The 14,214-nt window shown below is 60.3% G+C and overlaps 1 protein-coding gene across 1 annotated transcript in view; it reads left to right on the top strand.

Annotated features, from left to right (window-relative positions):
• The window catches only part of EFNB1 (ephrin B1), a 56,710-nt gene extending 42,892 nt beyond the window's left edge, over window positions 1–13,818 (top strand). Inside the window, exons 3-5 of the mRNA XM_029997042.2 lie at window positions 6,320–6,412; window positions 7,442–7,570; window positions 8,678–13,818. Of these exons, the coding sequence (XP_029852902.1) occupies window positions 6,320–6,412; window positions 7,442–7,570; window positions 8,678–9,066 (611 nt within the window). The 3' untranslated portion in view covers window positions 9,067–13,818. The remainder of the gene's footprint in view (window positions 1–6,319; window positions 6,413–7,441; window positions 7,571–8,677) is intronic.
• Window positions 13,819–14,214: the final 396 nt, after the last annotated feature.

Genomic DNA, 14,214 nt, shown 5'->3' with positions numbered 1-14,214 from the left:
TGGAAGGAGCCGCGGAAGCAAACCGTGCGCCCACACCTGGCTTTGGACATGAAGCGGTGGCGGTGGGAGGCTTTACGGCTGCGCCGGAGGAGTAAGCGTGGCCGTGAACCTCGGCACGCCATCGCCCAGCGCGCGCTGGTGGGGGTCCCGCCGCCGCTTCTCCAGCAGCCTGCGGCGGTCAGCCCTCGGTTCGGTGGGTGTACTGCCGGGACCCCCGTTCGTCCCCTGCGGGGGCAGAGGGGAGGAGATGAGCTCTGCGTCCCTTCGGCGGTGTTTCCCAGACCCCCAGAGTCGCTGTGCTGCAGGCAGAGGGAACCCGAAACCGATCGCTGGGACACGAGGAGGGTTCGCCATTCGGTGCTTCAAAACCCCGGCTGCAGCGGTTCCTGGGACGGGCTGTTTTCTAGAAAACACCCACGTTTTTCTGAGTTGCTTGTGTTTGTGGGACCCCGAGACGGTAAACCCCAAGGAGCAAAGAGGAGGATGCAGATAACGAACAGGGAAGGTGTTGCTTGTGAAACCTAGGTTTGGGTCTTAGGGCACTTTGGCAGGGCAGAGCGGGAAGGTCGTGGTGGTTGCCCCCAGCTCCGAGGATCGCCGTGTGTTTCCCACCCCGTGGCAACTGCCATCGCCGTGCACAGAGCAGCCTGGAGCAGAGCTTTTTCCTGCCAGAAGGGTTTTTTGGGGGTAACGGGGAGTAATGGTGGCGGCTGCCGGGCTGGGAATGCCTGCCCGTGGTGGTCATCTCCTGGTGCCCACTGGGGACGGTGGGGAGAAGGGACCCGGGGCTGCGTGGGCTGTCTGCAGGCTGACTGCAGTTACGGGCTCTCTTGCATGCCCAGTATAGGTGTGGGGGGCAGAGAAATCCCAGTTGGCACCGTGGCATCGGTTCTGGCTGGCTGCGTGGACCCGGCAGCGCCCTCCAACGCTGGGGTGGCGAGTTGGGGAGGGGGCAGCCCCCTGCACCCCCTGGGCACCCTCGGGGTTAGCTGCTCGGCTCTTCTCTTTCGGTTGCAGACTGGGAGGCTGGAGCAGCTCTGGAGCTGCCAGGAGGGTGTGTGAAACCCAAGCCTTGCACCTCCTGCAGCCGTTCGGGGACGGGACAGGGCTGGGCTGGCTTGCACACGCATTTCTGGGGCTTTAGGGCCCCTTCCCGGTGCAGCTGCCTCTGGGCTGGAAGGCTCCTGCCGGCTTCGCTGGCAGCGTGACAGCGTGGGGCTCGGCTCCCCCCGCGCAGCCCCTGCCCTTGCTCTGGCAGCCGACCCAGCGAATGTGCCGGAGCTGATGGAAAGGGCTTGGGAGGGGGGTTGTCTGCAGAGGGGGGGGTGGTGGGCTCACCTCCCTTCAGTGGGGCCCGACAAGGAAATAATAATAATAATTAATAGTAATAATAATAATAATAGTAATTATAATGATGATGATGTTAATATTAGTAATGGTGGTGATACCGTGAGTGTAGGCTGCATGCAGCCGGGCTGCGTGCCCCTGCCACCTCCCAGCTCAGCCGGAGAGGAGGAGGAGGAGGAGGAGGAGAAGGGGCTGCAACTAAGCCCTGCTCCCTGGGCAGCCCCAGGGCACTTGTGTGCGGTGGAGCAGGCGGTTGCCTCTGCTGGGTGACCTGGAGTGGCTTTGGGGGTCCCCTGGGGTGCCAGCCCTGGCCGGGATGGGGGGAGGAAGGACCCCGGTGCCCGTGAGGGAGCTGGGCACCGGTACAGCACCTCTGCTGATGCAACACCCGAACCTCCGTACTGAGGGTGCTTAAAACAGCTTGAAAGACTTGGAGGAGAGGGAAGGTGGCAGGAGCTAGATTTTTGTTTTAAATAGAGTCTGTTTGTGGATTCGTGCAAGGGTCTGCCGGCGCAGCGTCCGAGCGCACCGGAGGTGTGTGAGGCGCATCTTCAGGGCCCCCCGCAGGGTCTTCACCTGTGCCAAGAGGGTCTTTCAGGCTGGCGTGGGTGTCCTGGCTGAGCTGAGGCTGCTCTGCGCCAGCTGCCCCTCAGCGAGGTCGGTCAGTGCCTTCCCACCGCCCCGTCTGCTCCGGCGGGATGGGGGTCAGGCTGCGGGGGCACCCCGAAGCCCTGGCGGCGAGTGGCGGTGGGTGCCGGTGGGATGCTGCCGCCTCCGCCTAAAGCTGCGCGATGGAAACGGGAATCTTGGACGGGTCTGGGGGCGAGGGGGGGGGCGGATTGCGGGGCTGGTGTCCGGGCTGCGTCCACACAGCGCCTGGCTGGGTCTGGAGCAGGGCTGCGGCGCACAGATGGAAGAGTAATTAAGAATAATAAAAGGAAAGAGACTTGGATTCGCTACAGTCTCAGCACATTAATTGTGCTTTGGGGCCCAAATCATAACGGAGTCCTGCTAGAGGGAATCCAGAAGAGAAACCAAGCGTCTCGCTCTGTCCAAAGCTGACCGTTTAAGAGACCCTTGCCTTCATCTGCTGCCAGGTATTACTTCCAGAGTCTCCCATCTGCCAAAACCCAAGTTCTTGTTTGAAATATTTTTAGGGGAGGAAGAAAAGCTATGGTGACACTCTGAGTGCTAGTGGTGGGGAGGCAGATTGTGATGCACTGGGGACAGCACACGGCACCGCTTGCTGCTGGAGGTGGAAACCTGGGGTTGTTGGGGCTCTCGGAGGCATCTGTCCCAGTTGGCTGGCGTGTGTCACTGGGCTGGGACTTGGTGTTTCGCTGGTCTCGTGCCCGAGGACCGGGGTGAGTTGTGCCAGCAAGTGGAGGTCCTGCCTGTGCTTCCATGCACGCTGAGCATCTCTTCTAAATTGACAAGCAATTACATGGTTAATGGTATCAATGTTAAACCCTCATCACTCAGCAGCCTGAGGCTTAATGCTTCATTAAGGGAAAGGCATCTAATAGCTCTCTGGGCTGGGAGCTGCCTTTTCTTTAAGCCGGAGTAGAAGTCATCTGTCCAGAGGCTGCTTTTGCTCTCCCAGTCCTACAGCCAAACTGTAAGTAAGTCCCTCCAAAATGGAAGGGGGGCAAGAAAATGCTCCCATGCACTCCGTGCTGCTGGGGCTGGCCAGATCAAGCCTTGCTGATGCGAGAGCTGCACGTTGCAAATGCGGCGCGTGGAGATCACAGCCGTCGCTTGAGACCTGCCATTTCCTATTCCCTTGGGTATCCCTAGCTCCCTGCCTGTCTTCGTCCATCGTTTTATAGCTCTGCCTCGTGCTCCCGCCCTGCGGCCACCTCTCCCCAGGCTCAAGGCTGCCTCTCGCCTCTCCCTGCAGCTCGCTGTTGTGCCTGTGGATTTAACCTTTTTCTCCCCTGCGTTACCGTGCACTTGTTGATGCTGAATTTCGTCCGCCGTTGAGGATCGGTGGTGCCTCCGCCGCTCTCCCATGAGCGCAGCGGCGAGGATCACAGACGCTTTGGGCTTCCGTCTCGCTGCTTGCCAGGTGCCTCCTGGATTGCGCGTCTCTGCTGGAGCGGTGCCGGCCTGATCCTGTGGCCTTCTGCTGGTAGATCTTCCACTGAAAGCAAGAAACAGAGCGGGAGGATCAGCTCTCCATCTCTGAGCTCCGAGCAAAGCACGACGGAGGAGCCTGCAGTGCCGCCGCCGCAGACCCCTGCCCCTGGGTCAGTGGGGACCCCCCGGCCGCAGCCCCCTGCCCGCCTCCGGACCTGCTGCTCAGCAACACGTCAGCCTGTCCCACGTCTTTATATAAAACCCGCCAGATGTTGTACTCTCTCTTTTAGCCGTTTGGATGGGATTTTGACTTTTGGAAGCCCCACCAGCTGTGTGGAACATCTTGCTTTGCTTTGGTTTGGCCCATTTTGGATCTATACAGAGTGTGGCAGCGTGTGTCCTTGTTTCAAGAGGCTGTACCGGAGATGATCGCCATGGTTTTTGCAAGCGTTTTACCCTTTTAGCCTCCCCTTTTTATGTTCTCTCAAGTAGCTGCTTCATTTTTTTTCATGCGGTTCCCTTTCAAAGCTACTTTCTCCCCTCATCATTATGATGATCAGAACAAGAAGAGGCTTCTTGAACAAAGTCCTGTGTGTGGCGCGGGAGGAAGGATGCTCAGCTGCGTCTCCTCGTCCGTCCCTGTGACTCCAGCTGCCATTCTTCTGTCCTGCTTGAACCGTTAATATTTTGTGGTATCCAAATGCAATGTCTCTGTCGTTATTTTGGAGGAACTGCTGTCTCCCGTTACTGCTGCGTGCTCTACCTTTGCAGGATCTCCTAGTTCCCCACACTCGAGCCACACTTTGTAGATCGTTTTGATATAATTAGCTTATTACCTTATAAATAAGACCTTACGAGGTCTCGCAGAGGCTGGTTTTTACAGACTGCTCTGTTTTCCCCTGCCCCGCTACGTTGCAGCATGAACGGGTGAAGTCTGTTTGAGATGGAGCAACCTGTGGCACGGTGCTGGGAAGCTGTTCGTGGAACTGCTTCAGGGCCATGAGCTGGGACGTATCAGCTTATTTCATCCGCAAAACAGTGCCTTTGGCCTGGGAGAACTGGGCTGCTGAGCCTTCTGCCAGAGTTATCTCCCCAAGATGTTTTTATGGGGAGTTTTTACTCAGGCCCTGACTCTGGTTCACATTGGGAGGAACTTGTGCAGGCTGTAGGGGGATGTTTATCCTGTTTCCCAGGCGTTTGCATCAGGATTTGTGCTGACAGTGCTCCTGTCAAAACGCCTGCCAGCGAATCCCAGATGCGTGGATGTACGGCTCCATCCAGGGAGCTCCAGGGAGCTGCTGGAAGGTGAAACCCTGCCGCGAGAGAGGTGATAACTCAGCAAACGGCCCAACGACTTTCTGATTAGTAAAACATTTGCTGGTGTTTCACACGAGAGCCTTGATTGCACAGAGGCGTTTGGACAGAGCTGATGGACTTTGAGCCTGCATCCCAGCGTGATCCAGGCTCGCTTTCCAGTGTAGCCTAGCATCGAGCCTTCATCGAGGCACCCAAGGGTCCTGCTGCGGGACAGGGAGTGCAGAAGAAAAAGAAAGACCCTGCTCCATAACTCAGCCTCTTCCCATCACCTCCTCACCAACACCCAGCGGGGTCTGATGGATTTGTGCCCACCGACCATCAGTCACCCCGCCTCCCCAAACCCGAGTTTTTGCAGGGTGGAGGCAGGAACTGGGCTGCACAGGCAATCTGAAACCCCGGGGCTGAGTTTTGGCGTTGAGGCTCGCGGTAGGTGTTGGCTGTGCTGTGCTGGCCAAATCCTGCTTTGCTTCACTGCCTTGTCTCTGTAAAATTATCCCCGTAGCTTCGTGATTCTCCATTGCATCACCTTTCCTAAGCCCCGCTCATGCCATATGCTGTCGCCGTGCTCCTCCCAGGTTTTGTTGCTTCTCTGGGTGAATGAGTCCCTGTGCCTGGATTTGGTGGAGCACCGGGATGATTTGCGTTTGCCGTGATGGATGGAGGTGCCGGCTTGGTAACCATCCCTGCTTGCTGGGGAGAGCCAGCTGCGTGCCAGAGCCACCCAACGCATCACCCACCTCGGCACAGCATCCACCGGGTGCTCACTGCTGCTGGCAACGAGGGCCCTTTTGGGATCAGAAGCCAATTTTTTGAGTATGTTTAGCAGAATCTGCCATTTGGGTTCTTAATCCTGTAATCCTCTGGTTTGGGGTTTTTTTCTCTCGTGTCCACCCCTGCCCTGAGCTGTCCCTGCCACGGCAGAGGGCTGGTGGGTGCTTGGGTGGGGGTCCTCCTCTGCGTGGTGGCGGTGGGAGACGTGCAGCTCCCTGTGCTCCCGCAGGATTGAAAGGCTTAAAAATCTGTGCCGGCTAAAGCAAAAAGTTAATGTGAATATAACTGACTTCTGCCCTGCAATTAAAGCCACTCAACCCTATTGGGGCTCTGAGTTTACATTCTTTACTGAGGCACAGTGTGTAATTATATATGTATAATTTAAACTGTGCATATGCATGTGTTCCTATTATACACCAAGGAGCAAAGGAAATTATCCAGGAATTAAAGGGGGAGGAGGGTGCAGGCACGGAGAATGGCTTGCTTGTGTGGATGTGGCAGTGAGGGGAAGCTGGAGGGATCACATCCTCACCACTGCGAACAGCCTTGGAAGGTGCAGAAAATGAGAACTCGGTGTATTAAACACTTGTGGTGGGCTTCAGACTGGGGCATGAAGAAGTGGCCGCAGCAGGAGGTCAGGAGCAAGCCCCTGCGTCAGGAGGTGCTGAGCTCCTGCCAGCTCCCTCGCGGTGCCTGGGGACAGCGGGGTCCTGCCCGGTGGTGCCTGGGGGGAACTGGGACGTGCCCAGCAGTGCCGCTCCAGCTCCCAGGAACCCTGCCTAACACTCCCTCTCTTTTCTTGCAGCCACTTCCAACGGGACACTGGATGGCCTGGAGAACCGGGAAGGAGGGGTCTGCCAGACGCGGTCCATGAAGATTGTCATGAAAGTGGGGCAGGGTGAGTCCTTCTGCACCCTGGGGTCTCCCATCGCCAAAATGCCTTTGCCCAGCAAAACGTTGGCCCCTGTCCTGCTGTGCTGTGGGGGTTCTGGGGAAACTGGGGCCAGGCCAGCTGGTCCCTGGAGCCTACGAAGCCTCCTCGGTTAGTTCAGCAGAATCTCATTTTTAGGGTCTTTTTTCCCTCCCTTTTTTCTTTTCCAACACTTGCACACGTTTGGTGCGTTGGGATTAAAATGGAGTAATTGTTCTGTGTTAACCTCGTGGTTGGTGTCCCGGTGGGAAGCTAGCTCGGCACGGGACCCACGAACTGTACGAGTGCCTCGGCGGGGGGGGGGCTGGCACAGACAGTGCCCCCATGACTTGCCAGGCACCCAAAGAAGGGTTTGAGCTGGGCAGGCTTTAGTGCTTGGGCTCAGCGTGGTCCCGGCAGCTCTCAGCGGTGGTGGCCACCGTGCTTTGGGGACGATGCAGGCTGACGGTGGCAGTGGGACACCAAGGGTGTCGCCGGTGGTAGTGCCGTGGCAGAGCGTGCTCTTGTCCTGGAGGGAGCTCCCCAACACCTCCCGTCCCGAGCTGCCGGCTGCCTCCCAGTCCCAGCGATGCCTCGGGCTCGTTTCGGCCCCCGACCCGGATGCACAGCTCCTGGTGGCTGCTTTTCATTATTGTGTTTTCACTTTGGGCCCAGTATTTATAATAAACAGAAGAAGCAGCGCTGCAGCCTTGGCAGGCTCCCTTCCCGTTCCTCCCGCTGCCTGTGCGAGAAACTTGCCCCAACCCACGCAGAGGAGCTCAGAAAACATAAAAGCGGGGGGGATTAGGGTGGGGAGGCTGCTTCCCACAAGCCCTGAAGCAGCTCAGCCTTGCTCTGTTGCTCTCGGCATCTCCCGTTGCTCCTGCGTCTCCCCACACCCCGTGGCAGGTGGCTGGCTGGGATTTTGGGGGCAGTTGTTCTTTAGGCGGGGAAGCGAGCTGCCGCCATCGAGGTTGAATGAGGTTTCTCATCCGTCCCTTCCCTCTCCTCCCCCAGATCCGAACGCGGTGATCCCAGAGCAGCTGACGACGAGTCGGCCGAGCAAGGAGTCTGACAACACCATGAAAATCGTCACGCAGAGCCCGCGCAGCAAGGTCCCCGCGGTGGAGGAGCCCGGCAAGCCGGGTAGGTTTTGCCAGGGACGCCCCAGGAGAGGGATGGGGTCTCTGCCTGCCGGCGGGGCTGGAGGTTGGCAGGCAGCTGCTGCCGGCAGAGCAGCTCCAAGCCGGGCTTGCTCCATGGATCCTGGGGATACCAGGCGCTCCAGAGCAAGGATCCAGATGGGTTTCCTGGAAGCACTGTGCCCATCTCTGCCGTCCCTACTGCTCGCAGCATCTCCTTGCCCCAGCCCTGTGCCTTCTGGCTCAGGGCACGGTGCAGCCAGCCAGGCTGCAGTACGGAGCAGCTCGAGTTTGTTTTCCCGGCTCCGGTATGTCCTGGCAGGAGCTTTGCAGGGAAGTGCTGTTTCAGCACTCTCCTCCTCATCCTCCTCCTCCTCCTCGCTGACCATCTGTTGCTCGCAGTACATCTGAGAGGGCTTGGAGGAGGTGAGGTCCTCGGGTTTTTGAGCTGAGCCAGTGTGAAAGCCCTTTGAAGGTGGTTTCCTGAGTTCCTGACCCTGCTGAGAGAAAAGTGAAATCAGATGAAGTAGGGAAGAGTTGCTCTTTTCTTCTCGTCCGGTTCGGCCAGCCAAGCACTCTTCCCTCGGGGGCCTGGGGCTGCCCCGGCCCGGGGGTCAGGAGGAGGTGGGGGGTCAGTAATCGGCTATCGCGGGGCTCCAGGTATCAGAGCCCACTTTCAGTACAGCATCCAGATCTGTTGCGGAGAGCAAAGGCTCCCGGGGTCCGGACCGGTCGTCACCCGGACACGAGCAGCGCTCTGCTCCATCGGCCGGGAGATGGAAAGGGGGAGCAGCGATGCGGGGTGGGGGAGAGGGTGCGTGGTCCCTCCCCAGCGGACGCCCAGGGCTCCTGCCTGCCCTGCCCAGCGCCTGCAGGCTGGGCTGAAGGGACGGGGTGGGAAGGTGGGGAGATGCTGCCGGCCCCTCGGAGGCGAGAGGGCTGCTCCCCTCCCCAGGCAGCACGGAGGGAAGCCGTTGCGCCGATTTTGGGGGGTGGAGAAGGGGCTCCGATGGACGGCTCGCCCACCCGCCCCACAGATGCGACCCGCGCGGGGACGGGGTGCAGGCTGCTGCCCGCCGGGCTCTGACACCCCTCTCCCCTCGCCTTGCAGGCTCCGTCAACCAGGATGGCCAGGAGACCCAAGGTCCCAGCGACGGCTTCTTGAGCTCCAAGGTGGCCGTCTTTGCGGCGATCGGCGCCGGCTGCGTCATCTTCATCCTCATCATCATCTTCCTCGTCGTCCTCCTGATCAAGATCCGCAAGCGGCACCGGAAGCACACGCAGCAGCGAGCCGCAGCCTTGTCCCTCAGCACCTTGGCCAGCCCGAAATGCAGCGGGAACGCGGGCTCCGAGCCCAGCGACATCATCATCCCCTTACGGACTACAGAGAATAACTACTGCCCGCACTACGAGAAGGTGAGCGGGGACTACGGGCACCCCGTCTACATTGTCCAGGAGATGCCCCCCCAGAGCCCAGCCAACATTTACTACAAGGTGTGAGGAGCAGCCTGGGCAAGCCGCCGATGCAGGAGCGCGGGAGCGCCGAGCGCGGGGGGCAGCCGCCCCCCCCGGGTCTCCCCACGGGCGGTCTGGCGCCGGGAGGGAGGAAGCGAAACGAACCCCACGGCACGGCGCGGGGAGCGCCGGGGTCCGGCGCTGGAGAGCGGATGGCTCGCTCGCACGCTCGCGCGCTGATTTCTCCCCTTTGTATTTAGTTTTGTAGTTCTCAGCTTTTGTAATCCCGAGACTCGAGGGTGAGCCTTCAGCATCCTCCTCTTCTTCTCCAGACTGCGGCCGGCCAGGGGGCGGGCGCCGTGCCTTTCCGTGCTCGCTCGGACACCGCCGGCAATCCCGGACACTCCACCTCCCCTTTTCGTTTTGGGATTTCCCTGCGTCGCCCCTACGTCCTTGCGTGAAGTGCCCGTGCGCCTGGCGCCGCGTCGGCCGCCGCTTGGGTCCCGGAGCCTGGACCGACACCAGGGCCGCGGCGAGGAGCCTCGGTCCGAGGAGGAGCGAGCAGCCGCGGGGGGAGGAGGAGGATGCTCTGCCTAGGTGCCAAGATGCAGACAACTGTGCAGGGAGGAAGCTGGCAAACCCGATTTACTACTACTACTATTATTATTATTATAATTATTTTAATTTTTTGTAACATTTTTATTTTTGTGAATTCCGGGCGGGACTCCGGCCCGCCGCCCGCCGCCTTCGGGCACACGCCGTCGCCTCCTTCCAGCACGCCGTCCCGCCGGCCGCGGGGCAGACCCCGCTGCTCCCGCCGCTGCCCTTTTAAACTTTTGTGTTCGTAGCTGTTGACTCTTGTTTTAGTCTCTTTATAAAAAGAAAGAAAGAAAAAAAAAAAATATATCTATACCATGTCTCAAGCATTCAGTGCGCGAGAGTCCGGGTGCTCCTCCGGCCCCGCGCGGAGCAGCGGCCTCGGCCGGCAGCTCTTCCAGACCCCCCGAGGGCACCCCGCTGCAGAGAAAAGCCTTTGCTGAGGGTTTCCATTGGGCTGGGGCTGAGCCTGCTGGAAGCGAAGTGGGGGGCGGCGGGAGGGCAGGGGGTAGCTGCAGCCCCCGGTCCTGTACCCCAGCCGGCGATGCTGCGGGTGGCTTTCCTTGGGAAGGAAAACTGGAAAACAAACGTTCCCGACCCACAGCCCGTGCCGGGGGGGGGGAGCTGGGGGTGCCAGGAGGAGGCCAGCGCTCAGAGCTGGAAGCCCCCCGGGAGGTATCCCTCCGGCCGGCTGGAGCACCGGGCTTGACTTGGTTGGGAGCGGAGCTGAAGGCTTCTCCACCCGCCTGGTTTTCCAGGACAACCCAGTGCCCCTCTGCGGGACCTGCCGTCGGGAACCGGTCCCCAGCAGCGCCTGCCGCCCGCGGGAGCATCACCCGGCCGTGCCACCTCCCGGGGGTCCCGCAGCCCGGGCTCCCCCTGCCCTTGCCTTGCCCATCTCCTGCCCAAAACTGGGAGGGGGTTGAGCCTTGGGCTCCTTTGGCGGGATCGTTCCCAGCTTTCTCTCCCCGGGAGGACCCGCCGGCACCGTAGCCGATGCCGGTGAGCACGGCGGGGCTGGCGGTGCCCGCGGCCGTGCCCTGCTGCCCTCCGGTCCTCGGGCTGTCCCAGCCTGGGGGCCGGCGGCCGCCCCCTCCTTCCTCGCTTTCTTTTCCTTTCAGAAGTAGCTGCTTTTGCTCAGGGAGCAAGCGTGGGGCAGGCGGTTCTGCTCCCCCGGGGCGGCTCGCCGCGCTGCCGGGCGGTGGGTTTGCGGTGGCACGGGGTTGCCTGGCCTGGTTTGTCCTTGCCTGTCCCCAGGGCCTCGAAACCCGCGTTAGGAAGTGCCCAAAGAGCGAGGGAGCTGCTCTGCAAAAGTGCCTTGACGAGGAGCGGGCAGGAGGGGCAGAGCAGGGGACGGGGAAACCTGGCGGCTCGGATGCTGTACTGGGGGTTTGGCCGCGGTCCTGAGCGGGACGGGAGCATCCCTTGGTGTCGCGTTGTTGGGGTTTTTTTGGGTTTTTTTTGGTTTTTTTCTAAAAAGGAGTTTGGGCTGGAGCGGAGCAGGCTGCCCCAGCTCTCCTCCCGCCCTCGGCATCCCGAAGTGAGGACGGCTGCCAGGGTCCTAAACCGGCTACTGCCCTCAGGAGAGAAGAGCCGCGGTGGGTGCTCCCCCCTGCCCAGCCCTTCTCCCCGCTCCCCCGGCCCCCCGTGTAGCACCTTTCAGCCCCCTTTCCTCCACGGCATCCATGCCAGCGCTGCCCACCCCGGGCTGCTGCTGAAGGGCCGGGAGCCGCCCCAGCCGGGACCCCCATTCCCTGCCGGGACCCCCGTTCCCTGCCGGGGGACGGGGTCTGCTCTCAGAAATCACAGAAAATTGTGTCTTAAAGAAAATCCCCCTTTTCCCTCACCGGTGCCCTCTTCCATCTGCAAAATCATGACCTGCAGTTCCTGAAGCGAGCAGAGCCGCGGTTGGGCGGTGGTGATGGTGGTGGCAGTGGTGAAGGATGCTTTATCGATGGGGAGCTTCTCCCCGCAGCCCGGAGAGCAGCGGCTGGCGTGGAGGAGGCGGTTGGAAAATGATTTAGTTTTGGTTTGTTTTTAGAGGAGAAGGGAAGGAGTCTGGCCATGGGTTGTACCAAAAGCAAACTGATGGCCCTGGGTGGTTTCCCACGGTGGCTCTTCCCCGGCACGGTGGCTGTCCCCAGCTGGGCTGAGGCTCAGCAGCTCCCATCAGCTTCACTCCTGCTGCTGGGGGCAGCTGAGAAACCTTGTAAATATGTGAAGAAAGGGTGAAATCGGAACTCTTGGTTTTTGCTGAGCACCTCGGTCTGCTGGGTCCTGAAACGGAGTGTGTCCCTTCGGTTCTTTTCATTGAAAGCATTGAAGTTTGGTTGGTTTTTTCTTTTTTTTTTTTTTTTTTTTGTCCCCCCCATTTTGTTTGTGTAAATACTAGTCTTTTTTGGAAGAAATAATGTAAAGATGTTTTGTATAAACTCTGAATTATTTTCTGGTTGCTTTTTCTTAGAAAAACAAATGAGAACTAAAAAAAAAAAAGAAAAAAAAAAAAGAAATTTTAACCACAAGAACGGGTGTAAAACATTGTCATACTGCGCTCAGCCCCGGAGCTGCTCCGCGGGGCTGTGCTGGTGTGCGGGTGCTGCCGGGCAGAATGGCTGCGGGGGGGGGCTCGGTCCCCCCTGGGGGGGTCGAGATGGGGTAAGGGGCCATGCCCTTGATATAATGCAAGATCTGCCAGGCCCCAAGCAGAGATCGAGGCCAGGAGCACCGGTTCTGCCCCCAGCGCGGCACAGCGGGGCTGGTCGTGCCCTTTGCCGCCGGCACAGCGCCGGCACTCGCGGCAGGGTCAGACTTGGCTTTTTCCCAGCGAGTTTCTGGCCGTCCTGGGTCCGGGCAGAGCTTTCAGCCCCGGCCTGAGCACAGGCAAGAGGCTCGGTAGCACAAGGTGAACAAAAGGAGCATCAAATTTATCTCCTTTTTTGTCTTTAACCAAAAAAACCTGAACCTCGGGATGTGTAACTCAATGCAGCATCCCGAGATCCTGATCCGCTTTTCCAGACCCGCGGAGCTGCTGCTGTTGCAGATCCCTTTCCCCAGCTATCCCTATCTTCCAGTTGCCAACCGCAAGCACACGGTAGCCCGATCTCTGCTTGTTGCCCGGGCCGGGGGCGGCTCGCTCCTCTTCAGCAGCCCCCACGTTTTATACAGGGCAGTGCCAGGGGTCCCCGTGCCCACCGAAGCCATCTCCGGTGTCACCGGCATGCCTGGCATTTCCCCGTGGGCAGCCGGGAGCTCCCTGTCGTCCCACTTGCTCACAGGAGCCGGGCAGTTGCCCGTGAATCTGCATTATATCAGCAGAGGGTGAGGGGGGGCTGCCGCAGCCTCCGCTGCCCCTGGGGGGGGTATTTGGAGGTGCTGGAGCAGGGCTGGTCCTCCCTCCCTCCCGGCCACACCGCGCACCAGCACACCCGCGTCGCGCGCTCCCACATTTCAGAGCTGTGACCACGTCTCCATCCCACGGCGTCGCATCCGCGCCCTCGCCACGGTCCCGCGTCCCGAGGTGGGAAAAGTCCCCGCGTTCCCGGGCGGCCCCGCGTCACGCGATCAACCAGCCGCGGGGCCGCTGCCCCGACCCCGTGCCCGGCTGCCTTTGCCGCGGTGCCGGCACCGCCGGAACGTCCAGGCTGCGAGGTTTTCCCTGTCCGTCCTCTGCTGCCGTTAGCCGAGAGGTGGATTCGGGCTTGGAGCCTGGATGTGGCCGGTCCCGCTGCCGGCGCAGGGCACGCGGGATGGCGGGCTTTGGCCGAGGGCCGGGAATTGCCGCTGGCGAGCGCCTGGAGCGGTTTGGGCACCGCGCAGCTTGGCGGTGCGGGGGGACGCCGGGGCTTCGGCCGTGGCACGGAGGGAGCAAGGACCCTCTGTGCCAGCGCCTCCCCGGGCTGCTGCAGGGGGCACGTCCCGGAGCAGGGCTCGGCAATCCCGCGCTGGTTGATCGTCCTCGGCTGCCGGTGGGGCTCCGGTGGTGCCGGGCGCCGGGGTCCCGTCGGCCGCTCTCCCCGGCGCCGCAGACTTTTGTTTCTTCGTGTCATGTTCCTCTTTTTGATTCCTTTCGCCTTCTCCCCAGCTCTCCCGCCCAGTAGCATATCATCGGCATCGGTAACCAGCTCTGTGGCATCTGAACTCCATGGAGCCGTGATGGAACCTGATATATTGTTAAATAAAAGGGTTTTTTTCCTATGGAAACCCGGCTGTCTCCTGTGTGCTTTTTTGCTGCCCCACGTTGTCTTCTGAAATCGCAGCCTGGTCTGCAGAGATCTGGGACAAGTTTGCTGATGCAGTTCATTGCCGGCTTTTCCTGCTGGTGTCGGAGGGAGCTGTTGGGTTTGTTTTGGTCAGCATTGAAAATTTGGAGCTTGTTGTCTAATACCTGCAGCAGCTCACATGGCCCCAGTGACTCGATGGACTTAGGGTTGGACACAGATGGGTACGGTTGGATACTTGATGGATACGGTTGATCTTAAAGGTCTTTTCCAGCCTAAATGGTTCTATGATTCTGTGACTCTGTCCCTGCTGCTGGAGGCTTCTCGGAGGCCACCAGCTCCCCCGGGGCGAATGCCCACCTGCCTTGCTCCCAAGAGC

Source organism: Aquila chrysaetos, chromosome 21 (assembly GCF_900496995.4).
Source record: "Aquila chrysaetos chrysaetos chromosome 21, bAquChr1.4, whole genome shotgun sequence".
Lineage (NCBI taxonomy): Eukaryota > Metazoa > Chordata > Aves > Accipitriformes > Accipitridae > Aquila > Aquila chrysaetos.
This window is presented reverse-complemented; position numbering and strand designations above follow the sequence as displayed.